Source organism: Pan troglodytes, chromosome 8 (genome assembly GCF_028858775.2).
Source record: "Pan troglodytes isolate AG18354 chromosome 8, NHGRI_mPanTro3-v2.0_pri, whole genome shotgun sequence".
NCBI classification, from domain to species: Eukaryota; Metazoa; Chordata; class Mammalia; order Primates; family Hominidae; genus Pan; species Pan troglodytes.
In genome coordinates, this window is record NC_072406.2 from 39,202,125 (window position 1) to 39,227,260 (window position 25,136).

Here is a 25,136-nt window from a genome sequence, read left to right on the forward strand (position 1 = left end):
GAGTCAACTCTGCAAATGAGCTGTCTCTTCATTTGGGGCCATAACATATGAGGCAGTACTTAAAAATGAAGATTGTGCAGTGCTTGGATAGACGGGTCACTGCGTGAGGCTGGTACAAGGGGGAGGGAAGGGACAGAAGAGGTTCTGTGAGCATAACATTCCTTTTTAAGTTTTTTTTCTGGCAGCTTTGACCCCTGACCTTATCCATCCTCTGAACTGCTCTACTCAATTCCACGTGACCAAACTATGCATTCTTTCTCGTTCTTTCCTTCCTCCCTCCCTCCCTCCCTTCCTTTCTTTCCTTTTTTTTTTTCTTGAGACAGAGTTTTGTTCTTGTCGCCCAGGCTGGAATGCAATGGCACGGTCTCGACTCATTGCAACCTCTGCCTCCCAGGTTCAAGCAATTCTCCTGCCTCAGCCTCCCAAGTAGCTGGGATTACGGGTGCCCACCACCACGCCTGACTAATTTTCTTGTATTTTTAGTAGAGACGGGGGTTTCATCAGTTGGCCAGGCTGGTCTCGAACTCCTGACCTCAAGTGATCTTCCTGCCTCAGCCTCCCAAAGTGCTGAGATAACAGGCGTGAACCACTGCACCCGGCTGCATTGGTTTTCTTTTTCTTCCTCTTGTTTTCTTCCCCTTTGCTCTCAAAGTCCTAGACCACCAGACAACTAGAGGAAAGCACATGGTGAGGAGTAGGATAAGGGTTGGTTATGCAGCAAACGTATTTCCTTTTTCTCCAGCCTTAGCCTCAGTCATATGTGTATAATTTCTTATTTATCCCAAAAGGAAAACATCACTTGATAATAGTCTTTGTAATTAAATACTTGTTTATGATCACCTTTCTTATAGGTGTCTGTAAAGGAGAGGAGCCAAAAATATTGAGACCCCCAAGACGACCCCGGAAACCCAAAACATTAAATAACCCTGAAGACTCCACATACTATTATCTACTTCATGTAAGTGGCTCACTCTTACTATCAGATGGGAGCCATCACATCTACTAATGGCCAGTGTGAAAACTGTGGCTAGATTAGTTTAGGCACAAAGGAAGGCCTGGCAGGACAGAGATGCCCTTGGTCTCCTCTTCACTGCCCTCCCCTGGCTGGGGATCTGGGCACTTTGATCTCCTCCAGCCCTTCTTACTCACATTCAAGCCTCTCCCATGGTAGTACCTACCATGTCCTCCTTGCAGCTTTCTCTGCTGGTCCATTAATATGAGCTGATATGAAAATATCAACTCAGAAAGAGAAACCCATCATAGCAGGAGCTCTCCAGAGAGGGGCCCTGGTGTAAATGGGTGGGTTATGGTGAAGCTAGAAGAAAAGGAAAGAAGAGGGGAAACAGACGTTTATTAAGCATCTTTTAAATTCCAGGCCTAGAATAAGGCTTGTTCACATCCACTGTGATAGCTAATCCTGGAAATATCCCTCAATGTATTATCCATATCTCTCACATCAGGATTCTGAGACACAGATAAGCTTGCCTTAGCTGCCAGGCCATTCATTTTATTGAGGTCTTCTGACCCCTCAGCTCCTGCTCACTAACAGCATGAGGACTCATTGGCGACGCCCCTGATAGCCTGGCCTTCTTCTCATGTTCCTGTTCTCTATGAATGCCACTGTCATCCACATGGTCTCATAAACCAAGAACCTGGGAGTCATTCTGGATTTTGTCCTCTCTCTCATACCTGTGATCCGTCAGTGGCTCTAACTGTGGCTTCTACCTGCAAAAGCTCACTCCAACTCATTTCCCCCCTCTAACCTCACAGCAATTACCATATTTCAGACTATTAATCATTTCCCACTGTGGAATATTTCAGGTCCCACGTAACTGCCTAATTGCATCCTCTCCAGCCTGCACCTGAAAATGTCTCTAAACCATACCTTTGAGCATGCTCCTCCCTTAATCGTTCTTTTAATGGCTCAGCAACTCCTTCAGGATGAAGTCCTGATTCCTTCCAAGGCCTTCTTCGTGGGACCCGTGACTGCTTTTCAGCCTCTTTTCTTGCCCTCTTATTGTCCTCGAGCCATAGTGAACTGCTTGAAACTCTGCTGGTGAGCTGCATTCCCTCATGCTCCCGAGGCCTTTGCACCCTCTGGCTGGTCCCTCCATTTGCAATATTTATTCACTCTTCCACTCCCCACTGCCACAGTGAGACAGCAGCACTCCCCTATGCCCTGGAGAACCCAGAGGATGTGTTGAAACCCAGAGAATCAGTTGGAAATAAGTTTCCCACCTCGCAGGCAGAAAATGAAGCTCACACTTGACCTCCAAGTTAGCCAGTCTTCTCTAGTTCGTTCCCTTCTGTCTAGTGATTTCTTTTCAGTTTCCACAGAGGGTTGTCTGTGGAAACCCATTCTCCTCCCCTCTCATTTCCTTTAGACAATCCCATTAGCTACTACAACCTCAGTGACTGCTGATTTCTGAATCTTGATCGCTGGCTTAGATCTCTCTGTAGCTCCAGACTCAAATATCAAACTACCTCATGTTTGTTTTACATATTCTACATAGATACACATGGGCATCCATGTATATACATGTATAGAGATATATACACACACATACACATCCATACATGGGCACGCACACTCACAGCTTTGTTGAGATATAAATCGCATGCCATACAATTAACCCACCTTAATATATGTTAAATGGTTTTAGTACAATAATCACAATCAATTTTACAACATTTTCATCACCTTAAAAAGAAACCCATTAGAAGTCATTACCCACTCCCCACCCCCTGCCCCAAGCCCTAGGCGATCACCAATCTAGTTTTCTGTTTCTGTAGATTTGCCTATTCTGGACATTTCCTATAAATAGAATCACACAATATGTGGTCTTTTGTGAATAGTCAACTAATTTTACAAGCCAGTAATCTGACTATTACCTTGACTTCTCCGTCATTCTCATCTTCCATATTCAAAAATCTAAATCCAAATATCTCTTGAGTTTCTGTTTCTCTCCATGCTCTGTGCTAATACCTTCTTCCAGGCCAACATGTCTTGTCAGTAGTTCTGAGTCACTCCTCTTACTGGTCCCTTGGTCCTGTTTTTCCCCTTCCAATTAACATATTTTCCACACTGTAGCCTGAGTTGTATTTCTAAAATTAATATCCAATTATACTATCCTCCCATTGATGGAACTTTTCTGTTACTTCCCACTGTCCTAAGATATGAAGGCCTGTCAAAATCTGGGCCTGCTCACCTTTCCAGCCTCTGTGCTTGATATGCATTCATTCACCCCTCCAAACTCTCCACTCCAGCCCTTCCTTCCCAGTAACCTGCATTCTCCTCTTCAAATTGTCCACGAACATTTGTCCTTGGACATGCCCTTTTCTCAGCCTAAAACACACATCCTCTTCCTCTTCTTGTCTTTCATGATCAAAACACCCTCAGCCTAGATGTCTTTTTCTTCAGGAAACCTTCTTGTCACTCCCAAATCCCAAGAAAGCTCTTCCTATATCCTCCTGAAGAAGCCCATACTTCCCTTTTATGACACTTTATCATGCTAAGGAGGGATTGGTGTGGCTTCCACGAGGTCAAGGAGTTTGCCTATTGCATTCAACCTGACACATAGCAGGCATGCAATAAATATGTGTTGTACAAATGAGAGCAATGAAATAAAAGAATGAAAAACAAATAGGAGTAAATTGAGAAAAATCTAAAATTCCGGATACCTGCGTTTGACAGTCACTTTATATAGAAAGCCGATTAAGAAATGAAATTGATTTTTTTCTATGCTCTCAAATAATTTAAAAAGCAGCAAATACTCTGACATTTGTTTATGCAGTTAAATAGAACAGCAGAAACAAGATTAGAAATTAGCAAACATTCCCTATTAACCCTGAGTTTAAGTAGTCAATGATACTCAATGCTCTTTATTAAGTGCAACTGAAATGACAAGTGATTGTGATGGCTTCAACAGCAGATACTATTCCCAGTATGAGAAATTGTAAAAGACCTGAACTGAAGTGAAATGTTATTACTAACAACCAGTGAGAACTGTGGAGCAAATTCTGAGCCTCATAAATGAGTTCCATCCCCAAGAAGCTTACTTTGTCATTGCACTATTAGTTTTAAGTGACTATATTTCCATACATCCTAAGTCATTAGGGAATAGGATCCTTTTTTATAACTCTGAGTTTGAAATCTATGACTTCAATGAAAAATAAAACACAGAAAAGGAGTATATTATTACAAGTGAAGATATACCATGTGTTCATATTTATCTGGCCCTTCCCAGGATTTGAGGCATTACACACAGTGAAAAGTGTGGCTGTAAGGAGGCCCCAGTCCCTTTAACCACCACTTTCTGTAATTTTAAATGGTTTTCATGAACGTCTTTCTAAAATATATTATACTGCATATTTTAAACCCTTTCTTGATGACCCATTCACTTAAGTGAATGAATTTTTTTTTTACTTTTTTTAATGTTTTATTTTTCATTTTTATGGATACATACTAGTTGTACATGTTTATGGAATACATGTGATATTTCTATACAAGCATACAATGTGTAATAATCAAATCAGGGTAACTGGAGCATCCATCATCTCAAGCATTTATTTCTTTGTGTTAGGAACATCCCAATTCCACTGTTTTAGTTATTTTGAAATATACAATAGAGTACTGTGAACTTTTATTGTAGCACTATTCAAAATGTTTGTTCTTGATTCTGGTTACTGAAACACCAGGGGTTTGGTTGAGGTCCGGCTGTGCACCACACAGAAAGCCAATCACTGAACCGAGTATTACCAAGGAAGAAGGTCTTAATCAGGTGCCGTAGCCCAGGAGACACGAGCTCAGTCTCAAATCCATCTCTCTTACAGATTCAGGCCAGGGATTTATATAGCAGGGAGGAAATGTAACAATGTTTAAGAAAACAAGAACTAGGGAGGGGCAAGGAAGCAGTCATGGTGAATGAGTGCAGTGCAGTGTTGTGGTGAGTTTCAGTCCTTTTTTTGAGGGGCCTGAAGGTTATTTCCTGAGGAAGGAACTCAGATAAAACAAAAGTTTCAAACTTTAAGACCAGAAGGGTTAGTTTCTATGTTTATCAAAAAAAACAGTCTATGGGACTATTGGGTTGGTTTCATTTGTATCTATACTTACCAGAGAGGATCCCTGACTGCCATGGCTAAGGCAGCACCCAATCTCTCTTGTATGTCCCTGGCCTGCTTCATTTTTCTCCAGTGCATTTTGCGTTTTTTGTTGGTGGTGGTGGTGGTGTTTTTGAGACAGAGTCTCACTTTGTTGCCCAGACTGGAATGCAGTGGCCCGATCTCAGCTCACTGCAACCTCCGCCTCCCGGGTTCAACCGATTCTCCTGCCTTAGCCTCCCAAGTAGCTAGGATTACAGGCACCCGCTGCCATGCCCAGCTAAATTTTTTGTATTTTTAGTAAAGCCGGGATTTCACCATGTTGGCCAGGCTGGTCTCAAACTCCTGACCTCAGGTGATCTGCCCGTCTTGGCCTCCCAAAGTGCTGGAATTACAGGCGTGAGCCACCACACCCAGCCTTCTTCAGTGCATTTATAAATATTTATTTGTCTACTTGTCTCCTGTGTGACTTTCCCTCTAAACTAGAAGCTCTATGGAGGCAAGGCCTATGCTCGCTGTTACAGCCATACTCCTCAGAACACTGTGCTGCTAACATCGTAACTAGAAGACTGTTAAATAATAGACCGCTGTAGTACAGTACTCTCAGGGGCTGTTGAGTTGTAGAAAATTATTTCCTTTACATTTGCCCAACACAAACATCTCTGCTTTCAGTTGTTTTGCTATTTTTATAGTTTTTGTTTTCGTTTTTTTTTCTCCTTGGATGTCACTTCTTACAATGGCGATTCTAGCGGCCTTAAAATCAGTATTGCCTCTTTCCTATGACTTGATGCTCTTTATCTCTTACGTCCAGGAAATGCTGCTGCTGTGTCCAAAATAAGAGTGAGCCAAGCCGCAGAAGCGCGCCTGTGGAGGAGAGCATTAGCGGAGTGCGCATGGCCTGTTGTACTGCCTGGGCTAATGCTCAAAGCTGTGCAGCATCAGCAAAAATGACTCAGGGCCAAGTTTCCTCAAAAAAACGAGTAATCGAACACAATCTTATCAGAGATCCCTTCCAATTTTATTATTCTTTCCAGTACTTGCCCTGCACTACAGCAGTAGCTAGTTTGGCCACTCCAAAGTCTTTTTCTTCCTAACTTCAACGTTTAGCTCCTTCATCCATCTAAATAAAGAAATTGGTAGTGTATTACCAAAAGGAAAGTAAGATTGTGCTCACCATGATGTAATGGATATGAATTTTAACATTTTGTCATAAAACATATTCTTTATGTCGGGTGGGGCTGGAGGGGGAGTGCAATGTGCCTGATTAAGGAACAGGTTCTTCAAAGTCTTCAGAGCTAAGACACTATTCTTTAAAGGCCTCCTCAAGAAACACCCAAGCCAGAAAATCTACGTGAGTCATGTTTGTCTCCTCTTTCTTTCTTTTCTCTACTCTGGTTCTACAAGAAATTGCCATGGGACATTTGCTTCTTTATTTTCATTTCAAATTTCAAGTTTTTAATTTGTAATTTCAAAACTATAATTGAAAACATTGTACATCTTCGCAAAAAAGTCCCCACTATAAAGTCCGTGTAATAAATTTCTTATAAAATCCTCACCTTTGAGGAGTGATATGCTTCCCTTTTCATGACAAAGGGTAGAGGTTAATGCATTGTGCTCCCCTTTTAGCCCCAGCTGTTAGGAAACTAAGAGACAAATGTAAGCCTCCATCTTAATGCACCTACTTCCTTTGCCTCCTTTGTTTCTCATTTACAATTTTTACTTTATTATTTTGATTGTATAACGACTTATGAGCCATCTTAAATAATTTTTGGAAAAATATATTACTGAATTACGTTTCATGAGAATATTCTAACACAAGGCCACGCGCAGCGGCTCACACCTGTAATCCCAGCACTTGGAGAGGCCGAGGTGGGTGGATTGCTTGAGCTTAAGAGTTCGAGACCAGCCTGGGGAACATAATCGAAACCTTGTCTCCACAAAAACTACAAAAATTACCTGGGCATGATGGGTCATGACTATAGTCCCAGCTACAAGGATGGCTAAGGTGGGAGGATCACTTGAGCTCAGGAGGCAGAAGTTGCAGTGAGCCGAGATTGCAACGCTGCACTCCAGCCTGAGTCACAGAGCGAGACGCTGTCTCAAAAAAGAAGAAAAGAAAAAAGAATATTCTAACACAGGCAAGAGTGAAAGATGTCTGGACAATACATCCTCTTCTAGGAATTTGTGTAACTGAGAACCAACTTATATACACCATGTCCCAGAAGGAAGTGCTGATCTAGTATAAACAGGATCTTCACCAGCCTGAGAATTCAAGGGCAGAACATTATTTGATTCTTGGTTATATAAAGGGCATCTCTGTCACTCAACATAGTGCCATCACTTAAGCCTAACTTTGAACTATAGGCAATTGTTACCCAGAACAAAAGGGACTTTTTTCAGGTAATGGATGAGGGAGGCAGGACCTCTGTAGGAAACTACTACTGAAGCCATGTTAAAACAGAAACAACCACCACAACAAACAGCACCCCAGTCCCAGAGATCATTAACTGAACTGCTAGTGGCCACTGTTCCTATGCAGGCAATGTAATTATTTGTAAGCGCCTCTTAGCCTAGGGCATTGGATCAAGAATGTGAAGTGACAGGAAACGGGAGAACAGGAATGTAATTGATATCCTGCCCTTACATTATTTCCTGAATGGTCTCCTCCCAGACTTGATGCAAGGAAGCACTCACTTCCACCTCATCCACCTGTTAAAATGCCAACCCATAAGAATAAAAGAAACCATGAACTGTTTCACTCATCTACTATTTTAGAGCACATCAAATGATAAATCCTGAAAAAAACGTGACTTACTGTGTCTCTAAGAATACTGGGGAAAACTCTCAGTATTTATAAACCATTATTAACTGCCATTTTTGTTATACAACACTTTTATGGTACCAGCCAACTTGATACCTGCTATAGGGTTTCCACAGTTATAATATCTTCAGTTTGTTCAAGGTGAGTATGGTGTCTGTTTTCACAGCCTAAAAGACAAATATGCTGTGGCAACATGTAAATAGATGAGCTCAAATATATTGAAGTAGCACACACACAAAAACACATTACTAATGCTACAGTGCAAAAGATAATACTGGTTTGTATATAAGGTGAAACTTACATACAAAGGACCATTTTGTTAGTGTTCAAATTGAAGTATCAGTTAAAATATATCTAATTATTTCCATACTTGCATATCTTAATTTGTTCTGAACTTGATACATAAAGTTCTCAGCTATGAAAACATTGTGCAAATGAAAACATATATCATCTGTGCTGCTACGTTTATGTCATAAATGGGTCCTATAGGTTTATGAAGTCACAATTCCATTCTTTTTGCAGACTGTTTCACCTGCCCTCCATATTCACCCATCTGTTTTACCTGCAGACAAAGAAGCAAGACATTCAAAGCAGCTTAAACTGCTTCCATCGCAACTGCATTTGTATAGAGAAATGGGCTTCCCAGAAATTTTACAGTTTGCTCCCGTTTGTAGTAAATAGATCTTATGTGTAGCCTTGTTTATATTGGTCACTGTGTGAGAAATACATTTTTCATGTGGAATGCAAAGATTCGTTTCAGTTTAGGTGTGGCAAAAATAACCAGAAATTTATAATTAATAAAACTTGAGTAAATTATATTTCTTTAAATTTTTAAAATATTGTATCCACTTGCTTATTTCTAACTTAGTCTTTTAAGAGTAAATGTATTTACATATTAAGATTATAGTTATATATCAATTATATTAAGATCATAATATTATATAGATCTTTTGAATTCTTCTTTCCTTTAGAAGTCAATCCAAGAAGAAAAACGAAGACCAAGGAAAGACAGGTAATGATTACTTCTCGATTTCAATCAGTCATCTTATTCAAACAAAAATAAAAATCCATGTGTTCAAATTATGATTTAAAATCACCTATTTTAGGCCGGGCACAGTGGCTCACACCTGTAATCCCAGCACTTTGGGAGGCCGAGGCGGGTGGATCACGAGGTCAGGAGATCGAGACCATCCTGGCTAACATGGTGAAACCCCGTCTCTACTAAAAATACAAAAAAAAAAAATTAGCCGGGCGTAGTGGCGGGCGCCTGTAGTCCCAGCTACTCAGGAGGCTGAGGCAGGAGAATGGCGTGAACCCGGGAGACGGAGCTTGCAGTGAGCTGAGATCGCGCCACTGCACTCCAGCCTGAGCAGTCGACTGAGCAAGACTCTGTCTCGAAAAAAAAAAAAAAAAAAAAAATCACCTATTTTATATGCATAGATTTGGAAAGTAATGTGCACTCAATACATTTATGCTACGAATATGTGATTTATATATAATTTGTAAGATCCTGCCTACCAGAAATCTGTTGAGCCAGCATAGCACTAAGAACTTAAATATGTTTTAAATGAATCGTACCCTCCCAGTAGGTAATTTGCTTTTCTTGTTCCATGGAATGGTTTTGCTTGGGCAATTTGAACATGCCTGTATTCATGAATTTTCTTTCCCCAAACTCCTTTTTGCTTTTTCTCCTTCTACACATGCTAAATCTTGCTGCTTGTAATTTTTATAGATTTGTTAAGAAGATAAGGTTTATGTTACTTGCAAGTATAGCAAACTTAAATTCACATTATTCTCCTTTTCTTATATTTCCCACTGATATTTTACTCTTTTAATATTATATCACTGTTTCAATCAATGTTCATGTCAACCAATTTCCAGACAGTGAGTGCTAAGAACAAACAAGAGCGTTTCTATTAAGCATGAGTGAACACAGTTCTTTATTTCTGAATCAGTGACATCCTGAAAGTCCTTTTTAGATTAGTATCTGTAATTTGAGAAGTGTGTTTTCCTGGAAGCACTGTAACACCTGGAGGTTTTCCAGACCTACCTGTTTATCTCTTAGGAAGTCCCAGAGCACCATAGGAACCAGACTGTGCCCTGAGTAGAACCAAGAATTAACATGGGCAAGGATGCACCCTTATGTGTATGTCATGTGTGGGTGTTAAAATCTAGCACAGAAATTAATCCACTAAAGAACAGAGTAGAGGGAGGACAGAATGTTATTCATGAAGGAGGTAAGTTAAGATCATATGTGTATCAATGTACTGAGGGCTGATAAAATTTGAAAATGCTGAGTATTAGTACACAAAGGTGAGCTTTTCTGATAATGGCCTAAAGGTCAGTAGTGACTGCTGATCTGGACTGGCCAAACTGAAACACTGCAATCACTGGCTATTCTAGTAACCACTAGTTTGGTGCCAAGTTCAGTGCAATAGAACCAGGAAAATGTGTTCCCACAGCTAATGTTCTGTTCAAGGTAAGATATGAAGGTTTTTCTTTTTTACTCATGGGATACACTGTTTTTCCCACATTTCAAGACCTTCCATTTCTATTGACATGTGTATGTTACTCTAAATTATAGTAAATACTTTTAAAGAAAAAAAAGTATCCTGTAAGTTTAAGTGAGTAGAAAATTAGATTGATGCAATGGTGTGTTTATGTGTTCATTTACAGTCAGGGAAAATTATTAGATTTGGAAGATTTCTATTATAAGGAATTTTTGCCCAGTCGTTCTGGACCAAAGGAACATAGCCCTAGTTTAAGAGAACGAAGACCACAGCAAGAACTCCAGAATCAATGTATTAAGGCTAATGAAAGGTAAAAAGCTAAACTTTAAAGTACAGCATTTGCAGTTTTATACTCACAGTTTCATTTCTTAAGATATTTCACTTTATATATAGATGAATGACAAAGCACTCTTACTGAATATTGCATCTTTTGAGTGATATGGTGTTTAAAAGTAATGTCATGTACAGTGTTATGGTAAAGTAATCAGACACCTCAGTTTTCCTAGCAAAAACTGAGTTTATATCTGTTTTCTTGGTGTAATTATTAACAAAAACTCCTGTTATTTAATAAAAGTACTTCAGTTTGGATGATAAATTATTATATGGTCATCTAATTGTAAGCAATATATCATATCCAAAATCTATATCCAAGCTCAATCAAAGTAATTTTAATTACTCATTGGTTTCTTAATTATGCTTGTTAATTTCTCAGAATCAATGATGTCAGACCCAAAAACATTTGAGAGAAAGATTCATAGAAAAATGCATATTTTGGACTTGAATTCTCACCTTGCCACAAACTTTCTGACATTAAGTAAATTATTTTGTAGCTTATTTCATACTTTGGGAATTTTTTTCTCTTTTCTCCCAAAATATCTGTGGCGTTTTGAGATCTGGGTACATAATAAAACAAACATGGCATATGAAAAATGGGAGTTAATGACGGAAAACAAAAAGCTGTTCATCCAAAATTCTAAACGAATATCCTGAGAATCTAGGGTCCTCAGAACCCTCACCCATTTTACAGAGTGACATGGTGGTTAAGAAAAGAAGTTTTAGAGTCACATGGTCTTAGGTTTGGATCCTGATCCTGCTGCTTAGTTGTTGAGTGACCTTGCTCATGATAGTTGACCTCTTTAAGCTTCATTTCCATATCTGCAAAAGAGTTTACTAATAACTGCCTCACCATGTTGTTGTAGAGACTAAATGTAGCAATAGGGTACTTAGGAGAGGCATAGGAAAGGTGTTCTATCAGTGGTGGCTATTATCATCTTTATTTGCTTTTTCAGAATCCATCTAAACTATGATATTTGCCCTTTGCCTCCAAAAGAAGATGTGCTCTTCCATCTTGGGATCCAGCACTGTAACATGTTGGAGCTTAGAGATGTTCTAGTCTAATCTCAGAGCTCTGTACAGAAGAACACCAAGTGCCAGAAAGATTAAGTGATTTGCCCAAGATCACACATTGAGTTAGTGAACTAAAATCCCAGATGTTCACTCCCTGCCCATTTGCTTTTCACTGACTTACCTGCTTCCCATTTTAAAAGCTCACCCTGCCCCTTCTCCAATGTATCCTTCCCCTTCCCCCTACTGGCAGATACACATCTGCTATGAAAGCATTCTATCCCTGAAATACTCCTGATGTAGATTAAGTGATGTCTATGGGTGTTATTTAGTATCCACTGCAATAAATGCTAGCAGCTAGTATTGTTGACTGCCTACATCGTGCTAGGCACTATGCCATTGTCTCATTTAATCCTCACAGCAACCGCACGAGGCAGTTACTATTATCGCCCCATTTTATAGATGAGGAGGCTAAATCTACAAAGTTTGGTGACTGCAAAGAGTCACCTAGATGATAAGTTCATGGAGCCAGAATTTCTAAGTTTAGAGTTGATGGCCTTAACCATTACTCAGTATTTCCATCCTATGCAAAAGATCATGCTGGGCATTTGAAGAAGGAGTGGATAGAATAGTGCATAAGATGTGATCCTTACATCCAAGAGCTTGATGCTAAAGGAAAAGTATACCCATATAACAAAGCTGAACAAGGTAACTCAGATAAGGTTTTTTTTTTCTAAACTAAGGAAGGTTACAGAGACAAAACAGCCTTGACAGTATCCTGAATTTAAAATAGAAAACAAAAACCAAACAGTGAAATAGTGCTATTGAAACAATTGGAGAAATTTGAGACTAAGCTACATGTCAGAAGATGTTAGTGCACAAAGAATATCTTTTTGTGTATATACACGCACCAAGTATTGGCATTGCCCGAGAGGGTGTAAGTCTGGGAGTAAGAGACAACAGCAATGGTGAACTGAGTGCCTTGTGATTTTTTTAATTGACAAAACGTGTATAAACTTGTGGTATAGAACATGATGTTTTAAGATACATGTACATTGTGGAATGGCTTGATCATGCTAATTAACATATGAATTACCTCACTTAGCTATCTTTTTTATGGTGAAAACACTTAAAATCTACCCTCAGCAGTTTTCAAGTACACAATACATTTCTATTAACTATAGTCACCATGTTGTACAATAAATCTCTTGAATTTATTCCTCCTGTCTAACTGACATTTTGTATCCTTTGACTGATCTCTCTCCCCAGTCCCATGACCAGTGCCCTGGTAACTACTATTCTACTCACTGCTCTGTGTGCTTGTCTTTTTTTGGGGGGGGGTGGGGAGGGGCTTCCATGTATAAGTGAGATCATGCTATATTTGTCTTTCTGCACCTGACTTCTTTCACTTAGCATTCTGTCCTCCAGGTTCACTCGTGTTGTTATAAATGGCAGGATTTCTTTTTTTTTTTTTTTTTTTTGAGACAGAGTCTGGCTCTGTCGTCCAGGCTGGAATGCAGTGGCGCGATCTCGGCTCACTGCAAGCTCCACCTCCTGGGTTCATGCCATTCTCCTGCCTCAGCCTCCCAAGTAGCTGGGACTACAGGCACCCGCCACCACGCCCGGCTAATATTTTTTTGTGTTTTTAGTAGAGACGGGGTTTCACTGTGTTAGCCAGGATGGTCTCGATCTTCTGACCTTGTGATCTGCCCTCCTCGGCCTCCCAAAATGCTGGGATTACAGGCGTGAGCCACCGTGCCCAGCTGGATTTCTTTCTTTTTTAAGGCAGAAGGGTATTCCATTGTGTACATATACCACATGTTCATTATCCATTCATCCATTGATGGACTCTTAAGTTGATTCCATATATTGGCTCTTGTGAATAATGCTGCAATGAACATCTGAGTGCAGATTTTTTTTTTTTTTGAGTGAGTCTCACTCTGTCATCCAAGCTGGAGTTCAGTGGCATGATCTCAGCTCACTGCAACCTCTGCCTCCCAGGTTCAAGCGATTCTCCTGCCTCAGCCTCCAGAGTAGCTGGGATTACAGGTGCATGCCACTCTGCCTGGCTAATTTTTATATTTTTGGTAGAGACGGGGTTTCACCATGTTGGCCAGGCTGGTCTTGAACTTCTGGCCTCAAGTGATCCATCCGCCTCAGCCTCCCACAGTGCTAAGATTACAGGCGTGAGCCACAGCGCCCAGCCCAGATATCTTTTTTACATACTGATTTCATTACCTTTGGATATATGCCCAGAAGTAGAATCATATTTATTTTATTATTTATTTATTTATTTATTTATTTTTATTTTTTTTTTTTGAGACGGAGTCTCGCTCTGTCGCCCAGGCTGGAGTGCAGTGGCGCGATCTCGGCTCACTGCAAGCTCCGCCTCCCGGGTTCACGCCATTCTCCTGCCTCAGCCTCCCGAGTAGCTGGGACTACAGGCGCCCGCTACCACGCCCGGCTAATTTTTTATATTTTTAGTAGAGACGGGGTTTCACCGTGTTAGCCAGGATGGTCTCGATCTCCTGACCTCGTGATCCGCCCGCCTCGGCCTCCCAAAGTGCTGGGATTACAGGCGTGAGCCACCGCGCCCGGCCATTTTATTATTTATTTGCTTATTTATTTTTGAGACACAGTCTCACTCTGTCACCCAGGCTGGAGTTCAATGGCACGATCTCAGCTCACTGCAACCTCCACCTCCCAGGTTCAAGTGATTCTCCTGCCTCAGCCTCCCAAACACCTGGGATTACAGGTGCCTGCTACCATACCCATCTAATTTTTGTAATTTTAGTAGAGATGGGGTTTCACCATGTTGGCCAGGCTGGTCTCAAACTCCTGACCTCAGGTGATCCGCCCACCTCGGCCTCCCAAAGTGTTGGGATTACAGGCGTGAGCCACCGCGCCCAGCCTGATTTTAATTTTGTAAGGAACTGCCATACTGTTTTCCGTAATGGTTGTACTAATTGACATTCCCACCAATGATGTGCAAGAGTTTCCCTTTTCTCCCCACCTTTGCAAACATTTGTAACCTTTCACCTTTTTTATAGTAGCCATCCTAACAGGTGTGAGATCTCATTCTGTTTGTAATTTGCATTTCCCCAATGATTAGTGATATTGAACATTTTTTCATATATGTGTTGACCATTTCTCAGTCTTCTTTTGAGAAATGTTTATTTGGGTCTTTTGCCCATTGTTTAATTGGGTTATTTGAGGGTTGTTTTCTGTTTGGGTTTTTTTTTTCTAAGTTGTATCAGTTCCTTATATATTTTGGATATTAACCACTTACTAGATGTATAGTTTGCAAATATTTTCTCCCATTTAAATGATTGTTTCTTCATTCTGTTGAATGCTTCCTCTGCTGTGGAGAAGCTTTTTAGTTTGATGTAATCCCATTTGTCTATTTTTTGCTTTTGTTGCCAGTGCTTTTGAGATCACAATCATTGCCCAGACCAATGTCATGGAGCTTTTCCCTTATAATTTCTTTCTTTTCTTTTCTCTTTTTAGGCAGCATCACATGAGCTAGCCCCTATATTTTCTTCTAGTTTTGCAGTTTCATGTCTAATGTTTAAGTCTCTAATCCATTTGGAATTGATTTTTGTATGTAAGATTGCTTTTTGTAAGTGAGATAACAATCTAATTTCATTCTTCTGCATGTGGACATGTGGTTTTTGCAACACCACTTATTGAAGAGACTGTTCTTTCCCCATTGTGTGTTTTTGGCATCTTTGTTGAAAATCAAATGACTGTAAATGTTGGATTTATTTCTGGGCTCTCTATTCTGTTGGTCTATGCATCTGTTCTTATGCCAGTACCATGCTGTTTTACTTACAATAGCTTTTTAATATAGTTTGAAATCAGATAGTGTGATGTCTCCCTGCTTTCTTCTTTTTGCTCAAGATAGCTTTGACTATTTGGGGTCTTCTGTGGTTCTATACAAATTTTAGGATTTTTTCCTATATTTGTGAAGATGTCATTGGAATTTTGATAGAGATTCCATTGAATCTGTAGATTGCTGTGGGTAGTATGAGCATTTTACCAATATTAATTATTCTGATCCATGAACACGGAATATCTTTCCATTTATTTGTGTCATCTGCAATTTTGTTCATCAATGTTTTATACTTTTCAGTGTATAGATCTTTTACCTCCTTGGTTAAATTTATTCCTAAGTATTTTTTGTAGCTACTGTAAGTGAGATTGTTTTCTTGATTTTTTTTTTGATAGTTCATTGTTCTCATGGACTTTAAATGAATAAAAGCTGGTGACAGGCAATCAGTGATTAGAGAATGGCACTAGAGGAAAAGAGGACAACAAGAGGCTGACATCTGCTTGTCTCCTCTGAAGATGGGACCTAGTGGGGTCTCTGTTGGGCAGTGGTGAGAGATGTGGGGTGTTTAGGGCATAAGCAGGTTTTAATTATGGCAAGATGATCAATGGAGGATAAAAAGGGGAAAATAAGATGGAACACAAGTGCCTCAGTTAAGAGACAGGAGAATTGTGAAAGAAGCATCAACAAAAAAAGAGGCAAAAGGATACAAGGAGGAAAGCCTAAGATTTGAGCCCTATAGACCTGGGTTTGAATCTGCACTCCACTTCTTACTAGCCATGGCAACTAAGATCAGTCTGTTCTCTCATCTGCAAATTGAGAATAACAAGAATCTAAGGCTTTGCAGTGTTGTCCTTAGAATTAGAAATAATGTTTGTGATATACCTGGCAGATAGTTGATATTTAATATTCTTAAAACAGAAATAAGCTGAATAGGTATGAAAATTCAAGTCAGTAACTCAGAAGAGGATGATCTGCTCCTTCAATACCCATCATGATGCTACTTGACCTTCCCTGTCAAGTATCCACTGAGCTCAGGATGCCCTGAAAGACCTTGCCAAAGGTTTTTTTCTTTCTCTTTTCCTTTTAATTCCCTATTCAGAACGGACCAGAATAAAGGCATATTCCATCTGCAGGCTACATTCTAGACCTCTCCTTTCACCATTATTTTCATTCATTTGCATTTACGTCCAATGGCCTTGCCCTCTCTCCTTCAGTTATATTCAACTGGCAAACTCCAATGCTGAGTAAAATCAAAACAATTTAATCCCACTTAAAATTATGGCCACTCCTTAGGCAGGCCCTTAGTTACTTTGCAATATTACATTTCCCTAAAAATTCCTCATGCCACTTTCCCTGTCCACTCTTTCAAACTTCCTCCTCTCTCCTCAAACCCTCCAAACTTCCTGGCTCTCAGCTGACAACCTTCTTTTATAACAGTAGCAGATAACAGACACATGCTGAATATATCAGTCGTCCTACCACTTACCTATCTACTTCCCTCAGGATTCTATGGATGACCTTTCCACCCTCCTAGCTAAAGTGAAACCTTCCCTTTGTGCACTAAATCCAAGTGCTATCATTGACTCAAGGACATTGTCCTGCAATTGTGCCCTCTCTCTTCTGCACCTTGAATGTTTGTTCTCTTTACGAAAGCATTTCTGGCAATTAGTGAACATGATGCATTCAGATCCATCATAAAAAATATCCTTGACCCAATCCCCCCCTACAACCACCCACTTTTTCTGCTCTTCAGTATAGTAAATGAATAATACATGAAAGAGTAATGATACTACCTCCTGCACATTCTTTCTTCCTATTCTCTTGAGCCACTTCACTCAGGTTTCCTCTCCCAGCACGACACTGAAATTGCCTCTGCCAAGGTTAACAGTGACCTCCGTTTTGCCATGCTCTGTGATTTAACACCTATGTTACTCATTTTTTCTTTAAGTACTTCATTCATTGGCCTTCAGGACAGCACTTCTCTTGGTTTGCCTCTTACTTTACTGGCTGCTCTTTCTCATTCTCCCTGCTGACTTTTCTCATTTCACTGATCTCTCAGTAATGGAGTGTCTATCAACGTGCACTCTCATGACCTTAAATATTGTCTGAGTACTTAAAATTCCTGGCCCGGCACTGTGGGTCATGCCTGTAATCCCAGCACTTTGAAAGGCGAAGGCAGGAGGATCACTTGAGCTCAGGAGTTCAAGACCAGCCTGGGTAACATTAGTGGGATACTGTCTTTACAAAAACATAAAAATAAAAAAAGGAGCCAAGCGTAGTGGCTCATGCCTGTAGTCCCAGCTACTCAGGAAGCTGAGGCTGGAGGATCAGTTGAGCTTTGGAGGTTGAGGCTGCAGTGAGGCTGTTATTGTACCACTGCACTTTAGCCTGGGTGACAGAGTGAGAAAGAAAGAGCGAAAAGAGAGAGAGAAGGGAGGGAGGGAAGAAAGGAAGGAAGGGAGGGAGGGAGGGAAGGAATTGTCTTTGTACTTAAAATTTGTGAACTGAAATATCTAGCCTGGCCATGACTTATATATTTGATATCCTCTTGAATATCTAATAAATATCTCAAACTTAGCATAACCAAAACTAAAATGTTTATCCCACTGCAAAAATTATGCTTCTCTGCAGCCTTCCCCATCTCATTAAATGACAGTTCCATCCTTCCAGTTGTTTAAGCCAAAAGCCTTGGCGACATTCTTGGTTCTTCTCTTTCACACCCCACGTTTAATCCATCAGTGAGCCAACCCTTTCAGTTCTACTTCCAAGTATGACCATAATCTGGCCAGTTCTCACCTCCTCCTCCACAGGCCTAGTGTAAGCCACTATCGGTGTTGCTTGGATTACTACAGAATCTCTTAACAGGCCTTCCTACTTTCATCCTGGCAGACAGATCCTGTTATGAGTGATTCCTCTGCACAGAACCCTTCAATGTTTCTCTCACCGTAAGAAGTCAAGTCCTTGACATGGTCTCAGATTATCTGAACACTAAATTATCCGAACACTCTATCCTCATTCCTCCTTCTCTCATCTCTTGCTATTTCCCCTTCTTGCTTACTCCTTTCAAGCCACAGTGGTCTCCTTGCTGTTCCTTGAACACGATGTGTACACTCTAGTCTTGCAGCCTTTACATTGCTTGATCTATCATCCTGGAATTACTGCCCTTCCCCACGAGATCTGCATGGCTCACTGTCTTCCTTCAGGTCTCTCCTTATATGTCACCTTATCAGAGAGGCCTTTCCAACCACCCTGTATGAAATTGCCTGTACACACATGCACACACACACACACACACACCACTCTTTCCCCATTACCCAGCTTTACTTTTCTGTGTAGCACCTCTCACCCCCTGGTGTTTTCAAGTTGTCTGTGGGTCTCCTGCACTAGACTATAAACTCCATGACAGCAAGGACTTCTGCTCACCTGTCACCTACACTGGTGGCTGGTACTTAGCAGGTGCTCAGTGAATGAATGAATGAATCAATGGGGAGTGAATGAATCCATGTAGCTGCATTTTTAGGGAATACCCCACTTCCCAGACAAGCTGCAGAATCTGAAGGTAAACATTGGCAGGGGTTCTCAGCAATGGATTCAGAAACTTAGCCCAGCAGCCTCATTGAAAACATTGAAACACTGAAAAAGCCAACAAGGCCCATAGCTCTTGGTGTCACTAACAGAGCAGTTGGTCAGATTTTGAGTGAGCATTTTTTAAAGAAACATCTGAGCAGTTTTAAAATGCAAAATATTGTCTATTTGGGCACTTTGAGTTGTTTGACCAAAGTGTGTTAAAATTAAGGTATTAAAATAAATATTTGTTTATTGGTTGTGAATTATTGCAATCCAAACTCACCTTTCCAAACTGCACCTTCTGAAGCTTTACTTAGCACGTATCTAAACACCATTACCAGGCTCCACTAGCCCCTCTGCTCCTCAGCTTAGAGGAGTTTTTAAAACCTGTTGAGAATTATCGCAGATACGTTTGGCCATTATCCAGTCATTTCGATTGTGCCTTTCCTAAATGTCCGCGGTTGGCAGAACGTGGGAGGAAGAGGACCCGCCTAACTCGGGGTAGGTGGGGACGCGCTGCTCACTGTGGTGAGGTTGACACTTGGGCCCTGGGTTTCGCTTGCAGGTGCTGGGCGGCGGAGAGCCCCGAGAAGGAGGAGGAGGAGAAGGAGGAGGAGAGAGAGCCAGCAGCCAACCCCTACGACTTCAGGAGGCTCCTGCGCAAAACCTCCCAGCGCCGGCGCCTCGTCCAGCAGTCCTAACCGTGCAACGAGGCAGTCACCGCCGTCGGAGGGCGCTAGAGCCTGCGGGGCAGCAGGGGCCAAGCAGGCACTCTGGGGCTGGCACCAGCAGGCACTGAAGCTGCGGCCCTGATCTCCGCAGAGGCTGCCTGCTGCGCTCGGCCCTCAAGTGCCCGGGCCGGCCTTCGTGCTTCGAAACAAGAGACCTGGGAGCCCTGGGGAAACCTCCCTCGACGCCCTCTCTCGGAACTCCCGCACCCTCCTTTCTCACCAGCCCGCCAGTTGGGGCAACCCTGTCCTTGTTCCCCTAATCTATCACTTTGTTCTCTTTTTTTGTGACTCCTGTGGACTCCACTGCGCCTGGGATCTCACCAACCCCTCTCTCATTTGGGGTGACTGAATTCACAGATTTTTTTTTATTGGAAACGGCTTTTCTTGGCCAACAGAACACTTGCTAGCGGTTGAATCTTAGAGAAAAAAGCCCGGGAGGGGTGGGGAGAATTTCGAAGATGTATTTCATCTCAAACTTGCTCTTTCTCTTCCTTTGGTTATTAAGGTCACTAAATAAAGGAAGTGCCTTGGAAAACCCGTGGTTTGCGTGACTGATCCCTCATTTTCCCCTCTGGGGCTTCTGAGGGGCTTCTGCTATAAGGCTGTGCTGGTGACGGTGCCCAAGGAGGGGCGTTGAGGTGCCTTCATCAGTGAACTCCCAGCACCACCCAGCCACTTCAGACAAACACAATCTAAGCTAAAACCCCTTGCCACACAAACGCAGAGGCCTCCAATGTCTAAATCCCCAACACACCACACGTGCTCGCCTGCACGATGCCTTCCCAATCTGTGTGACTGTCTTTGGCCCCATCTATAAAGATGTTAGTGCCCCCACTGGGTGGAACTGTCAGATTTCAGGTTCTCCCGGTCTGCAGATTTGGGGCCATCTTTGCTACTCCTTTGTGTCTATTTAAAATGGGGGAGGCTAGTGGGTGGACAGAAGTTTGCATTCCTGGGTTGACTGCACCTTATTCTAAAACCCGGTTTAAGCTGTTTTATGAAACTGACATTCCCATCTAAGCAACCTGGAGAGGGTGAGGACAGGTGATGAGGTCGTTGCATGGAATTGGAAGAAGGGTTCTGATCACGATGGGGCTCACCCCTTGTGTGGGTGCCCTTGGCTCCTGCACCCACAAGCCGGAGTCAAAAGGCTCTGGGGAAATATTCGAGGAGTGAGTGAGGGCATGTGCAGAGGGCTCAGAGCGTTTGTTGCGCCGCTGGTCTACAGGGCATGGTAATCTCGCCAACTCAAAGAGTTGGCACCAAAAGGTCCCCAGAGCCAACTCGTGTCATCTCTTCATTTTACAGATGCAGTGTGGCCAAGGGAAAACCTGCAGCTATGGCATGGCAGAGTCCAAGTGCCCTCCAGGCCTTCTTTTTCCCTGGGTTAGCGGCACAGTCTTGCTGGGGTTGCGACTGAAAGTAAGGAGTAACCCTCAGCTGTGCGAATGCACTGAGCAGCTGAGTATGGCCCAGTACCCAGGAAACCAGCACAGCAGGTCACCAGAGAGAGGGGCTTGGGAGGGACAGGGGTGTCTAAAGCCCAAAGTGGCCTGGCCCCCTTCCACCTCTAGCTGCCTGTCCACTTGCCTCCAGAAGGCCTGGGTTTGTGGGGAGGGCGGAGCAGGGGCCAGGGGTAAGGAGCAGTAAGCTAAGCTCAGCTTTTCTGCCTGGCCACCCTTCAATCTAGGCGTCCTTCTTGGGTGGCCCCTGAAGACAAGAGCCCTGGCACTCAGCCCCTTCTGTTACTTTTGTTGGTGTAGGGAGAATTTATGGAGGGAGGCAACAGACTCCCTCCCTAAATTTTTCCTGCACCAATGTTTTAAGTGAGAATAGAGAATGGCAAAGGCTTGGTGAATGCTTGGTTGCAATATTTTTATGTTCTTCTGTGGTTGTTTCCTCTTTTTTCTTTCCATCTTCCCTTCTCTGTCCTTTGACATTTAAGCACGGGAAGGACACAGGAAAATGTGTGCCAGACACTCTTCTTTGGGTCAGCCTGAGACCCATATGTTGGTAAACCAGACACCTAAGGAAACGGTCCCTACAAGTCGGAGGATTGGGTCTCTCTCCCCTCATCTGAGGAAGGGCCTTCCAAAGCGGCCGCCTTCCCTTCCCATTCACTGGCTGCCTCCTTTGTGAACTAATGACTGTAATTATTACCTCCCAGAGCTCTTTTGTTATCTCCAACCCCAAGCCCCGGAGAGGGGGAATGGGCTCTTTAGTGAAATGAAAGTCATTACAAAGCAAATTACCGTCTAGGGAGGGACAGCCTTCAGGAAAGACAAATCAGATCTCCATCTGCATCTGAAGTAGGGTGTGTTTAAATAAAAAATGTAAGTATCACCATTAGATCCAAAGTACTCCAGAGCTGTGGGATTTAATGGAGTTTAAACGGTAGCACTTGAAGCCATTGCTTTACCAAAAAGAAAAAAAAAAATCAGTTAAATTCAGGTGTTTTAATCCGTTTTTTCTTTGGGGGTTTTGTGTGATTTAAACGCTTGCTTTTAAGAACCTTTATGTTTTCAACCACTCATCCATAGTAGAAAAGTTCTGCAACCCTAGACTGCTGGCTTGAAGGAAAACCTTTGCAGGATTTGATATGGATGTCAACAAAGAACCAGCCTCTGCGAGGCTGGAGAGAGCTGCGGAGCTGCCATGCCTGAAGTGCAGATGGCTGAACCACAAGTCTTTAGGTTTCCGGAGTTGTTATCGTGGTGACCTGGAGTGTCAGAGCCAGGAGAGCAAGAAAGAGGAGCCAAACTGAGCCCTGAGTTTTCGACCACCCGGGCTCCCACAGCCTGGTACAGACTTCACCTAGCACGCCCAGTGCCAGCCTTCGGGAGGACGCTATCAACGCCCGACTGGTTTCCTGCTCTCATCCTGGCGCCTGGGCCCAGCTGCCATAGTGTGGATCCCATGACTCCTCAGGGAACCCCTGGACTCAGGCACGCGAGAAGAAGACAGCGCTTTGTGGAGAGAATTGACCAGGGACAGTTATGCTCGAGCACACAGGACTTGGGCCTGTATGCGTCCAGCATGGGCCCCAGGATGTCCCTTCTAAGCGAGGGTCGACGGGTGCTCGCCCAGACGGGATCCCCGGGTCTCTGCTTTGTTAGTAGCTTTGGTGGCTGGTTGAGGAGGTCAGAGAAATAAAACGACTTGTGAACACAATGGAAATGACAGGCGCTCTGGCCAGGCGCGGGGAAGGCAGCCGCCTCGGGAAGCCGACCTCAGCCCTTTCCCTTCTCTCCCTCCCTCCGTCTCCCCCAGAGCCCCGGAGCTGCGAGGTGCACTTGAAGTTCTCCACTGCCAGGAGAACGCAGCGCAAACTGTCAAAGGGCTCCCAATCCTCAGGGCGTCCTCCCTGTCTGCAATAGCTTTTTGTAGAAAGGAAATAATCAGAAAGATTCTGACTTTCTCCTCCTTTCTTTATTAGAAAAAGAGAAACCCCCTCCTAATACGCCTCAGAGAGAACCAATCTCGCGCTTCCGGGTCACCCGCTACCGCGAAGATTCTCTGAGGGCGAGGGGGGGCATTGGTTTGAAGCCCCTTAAAACGAGGGCCCTGCAGGCGATGCCTTCTTTCCTACTCGGATTTGTAAAGCCGAGATTGCTTAGTTGGAAACCCTGTTCTCCCCTCCCAGGCGCACACAGATCCCCCTTACACGCAAGCAGCGGGCGCTTCCACGCCTCCGCGGGCCAAGGTCACCAAATGCCCTGATTCCGTCCCCCACCCGCCATCAATCCTGCCGACTCTGGCCGCTCTGCCTCATTCTCTTCCAAGAACTTTCCATTCGTTTTATTTTTTTTCCCCAGCCCGAGGTCCTCGGTAGACTCCAGCGTGGATTTTAATTGCCTCAATCAGCAGTCATTCTCCCCAGCTGTCACTCAGAGCCTGGACGGTGGGTCCCGCGATCTAGCCCTTGGCTACGCAGGAACGGTGCGCCTCCGGGTACAGCGCGGTTCAGCAGGCAGGCGTCAGGTTCTACTAAGGCGCTGAAATGAGCCCATCAGCGGGTAGGAGCCCTTCCCCCGCCGTCCCCTCCCCAGGCTCGTGAACGGCGCCTGATGCCTGCCCGGGGCGCGAGCTCTCGAGGTCGCAGTGACCTCAGCACCTGCTTGGAGGAAAACGGCGCGGGAACCCCGCTTCCTTCCCCTCAGCTGGAGCCAGACCTCAAACAACACCCCAATCGATGCACACAGAAAACTCCACTGGGCCACGCTTCCCGCCTCGCCGAGGTCTCCCCAGTCTGCCCCTCGCTGACGCTGGCGCGCAGCGGCTGCGGGACAGCGGCCGCCCGCACTTCCCGCCTCTGGCTCGCCCGAGGACGCGCTGGCACGCCTCCCACCCCCTCACTCTGACTCCAGCTGGCGTGCACGGTCTGCCTCGCATCCTCACGACTCAGTTCCCTCCCTCTCTCGTGTTTTTTTCCTCCGCCGCCCCCTCATTCATCCCCACTGGGCTCCCTTTCCCTCAAATGCTCTGGGGCTCTCCGCGCTTTCCTGAGTCCGGGCTCCGAGGACCCTTAGGTAGTCCCGGTCTCTTTTAAGGCTCCCCGGCTTCCAAAGGGTTGCCACGTCCCTAAACCCTGTCTCCAGCTCGCATACACACACGCACAGTCAGACACGCACGTTTTCTGTTCCTGCGTGACACCCGCCCTCGCCGCTAGGCCCCGCCGGTCCCCGCGCGGTGCCCTCCTCCCGCCACACGGGCACGCACGCGCGCGCAGGGCCAAGCCCGAGGCAGCTCGCCGGCAGCTCGCACTCGCAGGCGACCTGCTCCAGTCTCCAAAGCCGATGGCATCTCCGGGCTCTGGCTTTTGGTCTTTTGGGTCGGAAGATGGCTCTGGGGATTCCGAGAATCCCGGCACAGGTAGGAAGGAGAACGGGGGCCTGCGGCGGGCGAGTTTTGCGGTGGTCTGGGGTTTGCGGAGCTACGGAGAAGACGAAGGAGGTTTTTCCACCTGCAACAGGAAACTTCTTCGGGCGCTTCTCCCTGCTTTTGGGCTAAGTCCTTGACGGCCCAAGAGCTCAAGACCTCTACAGCCTCTTGTACCCTGGGAAGACTTCCAAATAGTCTCAGGCCCCTTCCACAGAAGGTTGGAAGAGCCCCCCAAAGACCGCGGTGTCTCGGGGACATGGAATTCCGTGGTCCTGGGGCGCTGCTAAGATCCGGGTGTCTGGACCCTGGGGAGGGACGGAGTGACCGTGAAGATAGAAAAAAAAAATGGG

General features: G+C 43.9%; 2 protein-coding genes across 14 annotated transcripts in view; both read left to right on the top strand.

Moving 5' to 3' along the window:
* MYO3A (myosin IIIA) overlaps positions 1-20,442 on the top strand; it is a 285,430-nt gene extending 264,988 nt beyond the window's left edge. For 5 of the 13 annotated variants that reach the window (XM_063781509.1, XM_016962803.3, XM_016962796.4 and 2 more), the window contains 4 exons: positions 852-958; positions 8,893-8,933; positions 10,598-10,741; positions 19,740-20,442. In XM_063781509.1, coding sequence (XP_063637579.1) covers positions 852-958; positions 8,893-8,933; positions 10,598-10,741; positions 19,740-19,875 — 428 coding nt within the window. In that variant the 3' untranslated portion in view covers positions 19,876-20,442. Of the gene's footprint in view, positions 1-851; positions 959-8,892; positions 8,934-10,597; positions 10,742-11,720; positions 12,151-19,739 lie in introns of those variants that run through there. The other 8 variants (XR_010146830.1, XR_010146831.1, XM_016962801.4 and 5 more) reach the window with 6 other exon arrangements.
* A 3,817-nt stretch (positions 20,443-24,259) lies between these two features.
* Positions 24,260-25,136, top strand: part of GAD2 (glutamate decarboxylase 2) — an 88,064-nt gene continuing 87,187 nt past the window's right edge. Inside the window, exon 1 of the mRNA XM_009458100.5 lies at positions 24,260-24,777. Coding sequence (XP_009456375.1) covers positions 24,702-24,777 — 76 coding nt within the window. The 5' untranslated portion in view covers positions 24,260-24,701. The remainder of the gene's footprint in view (positions 24,778-25,136) is intronic.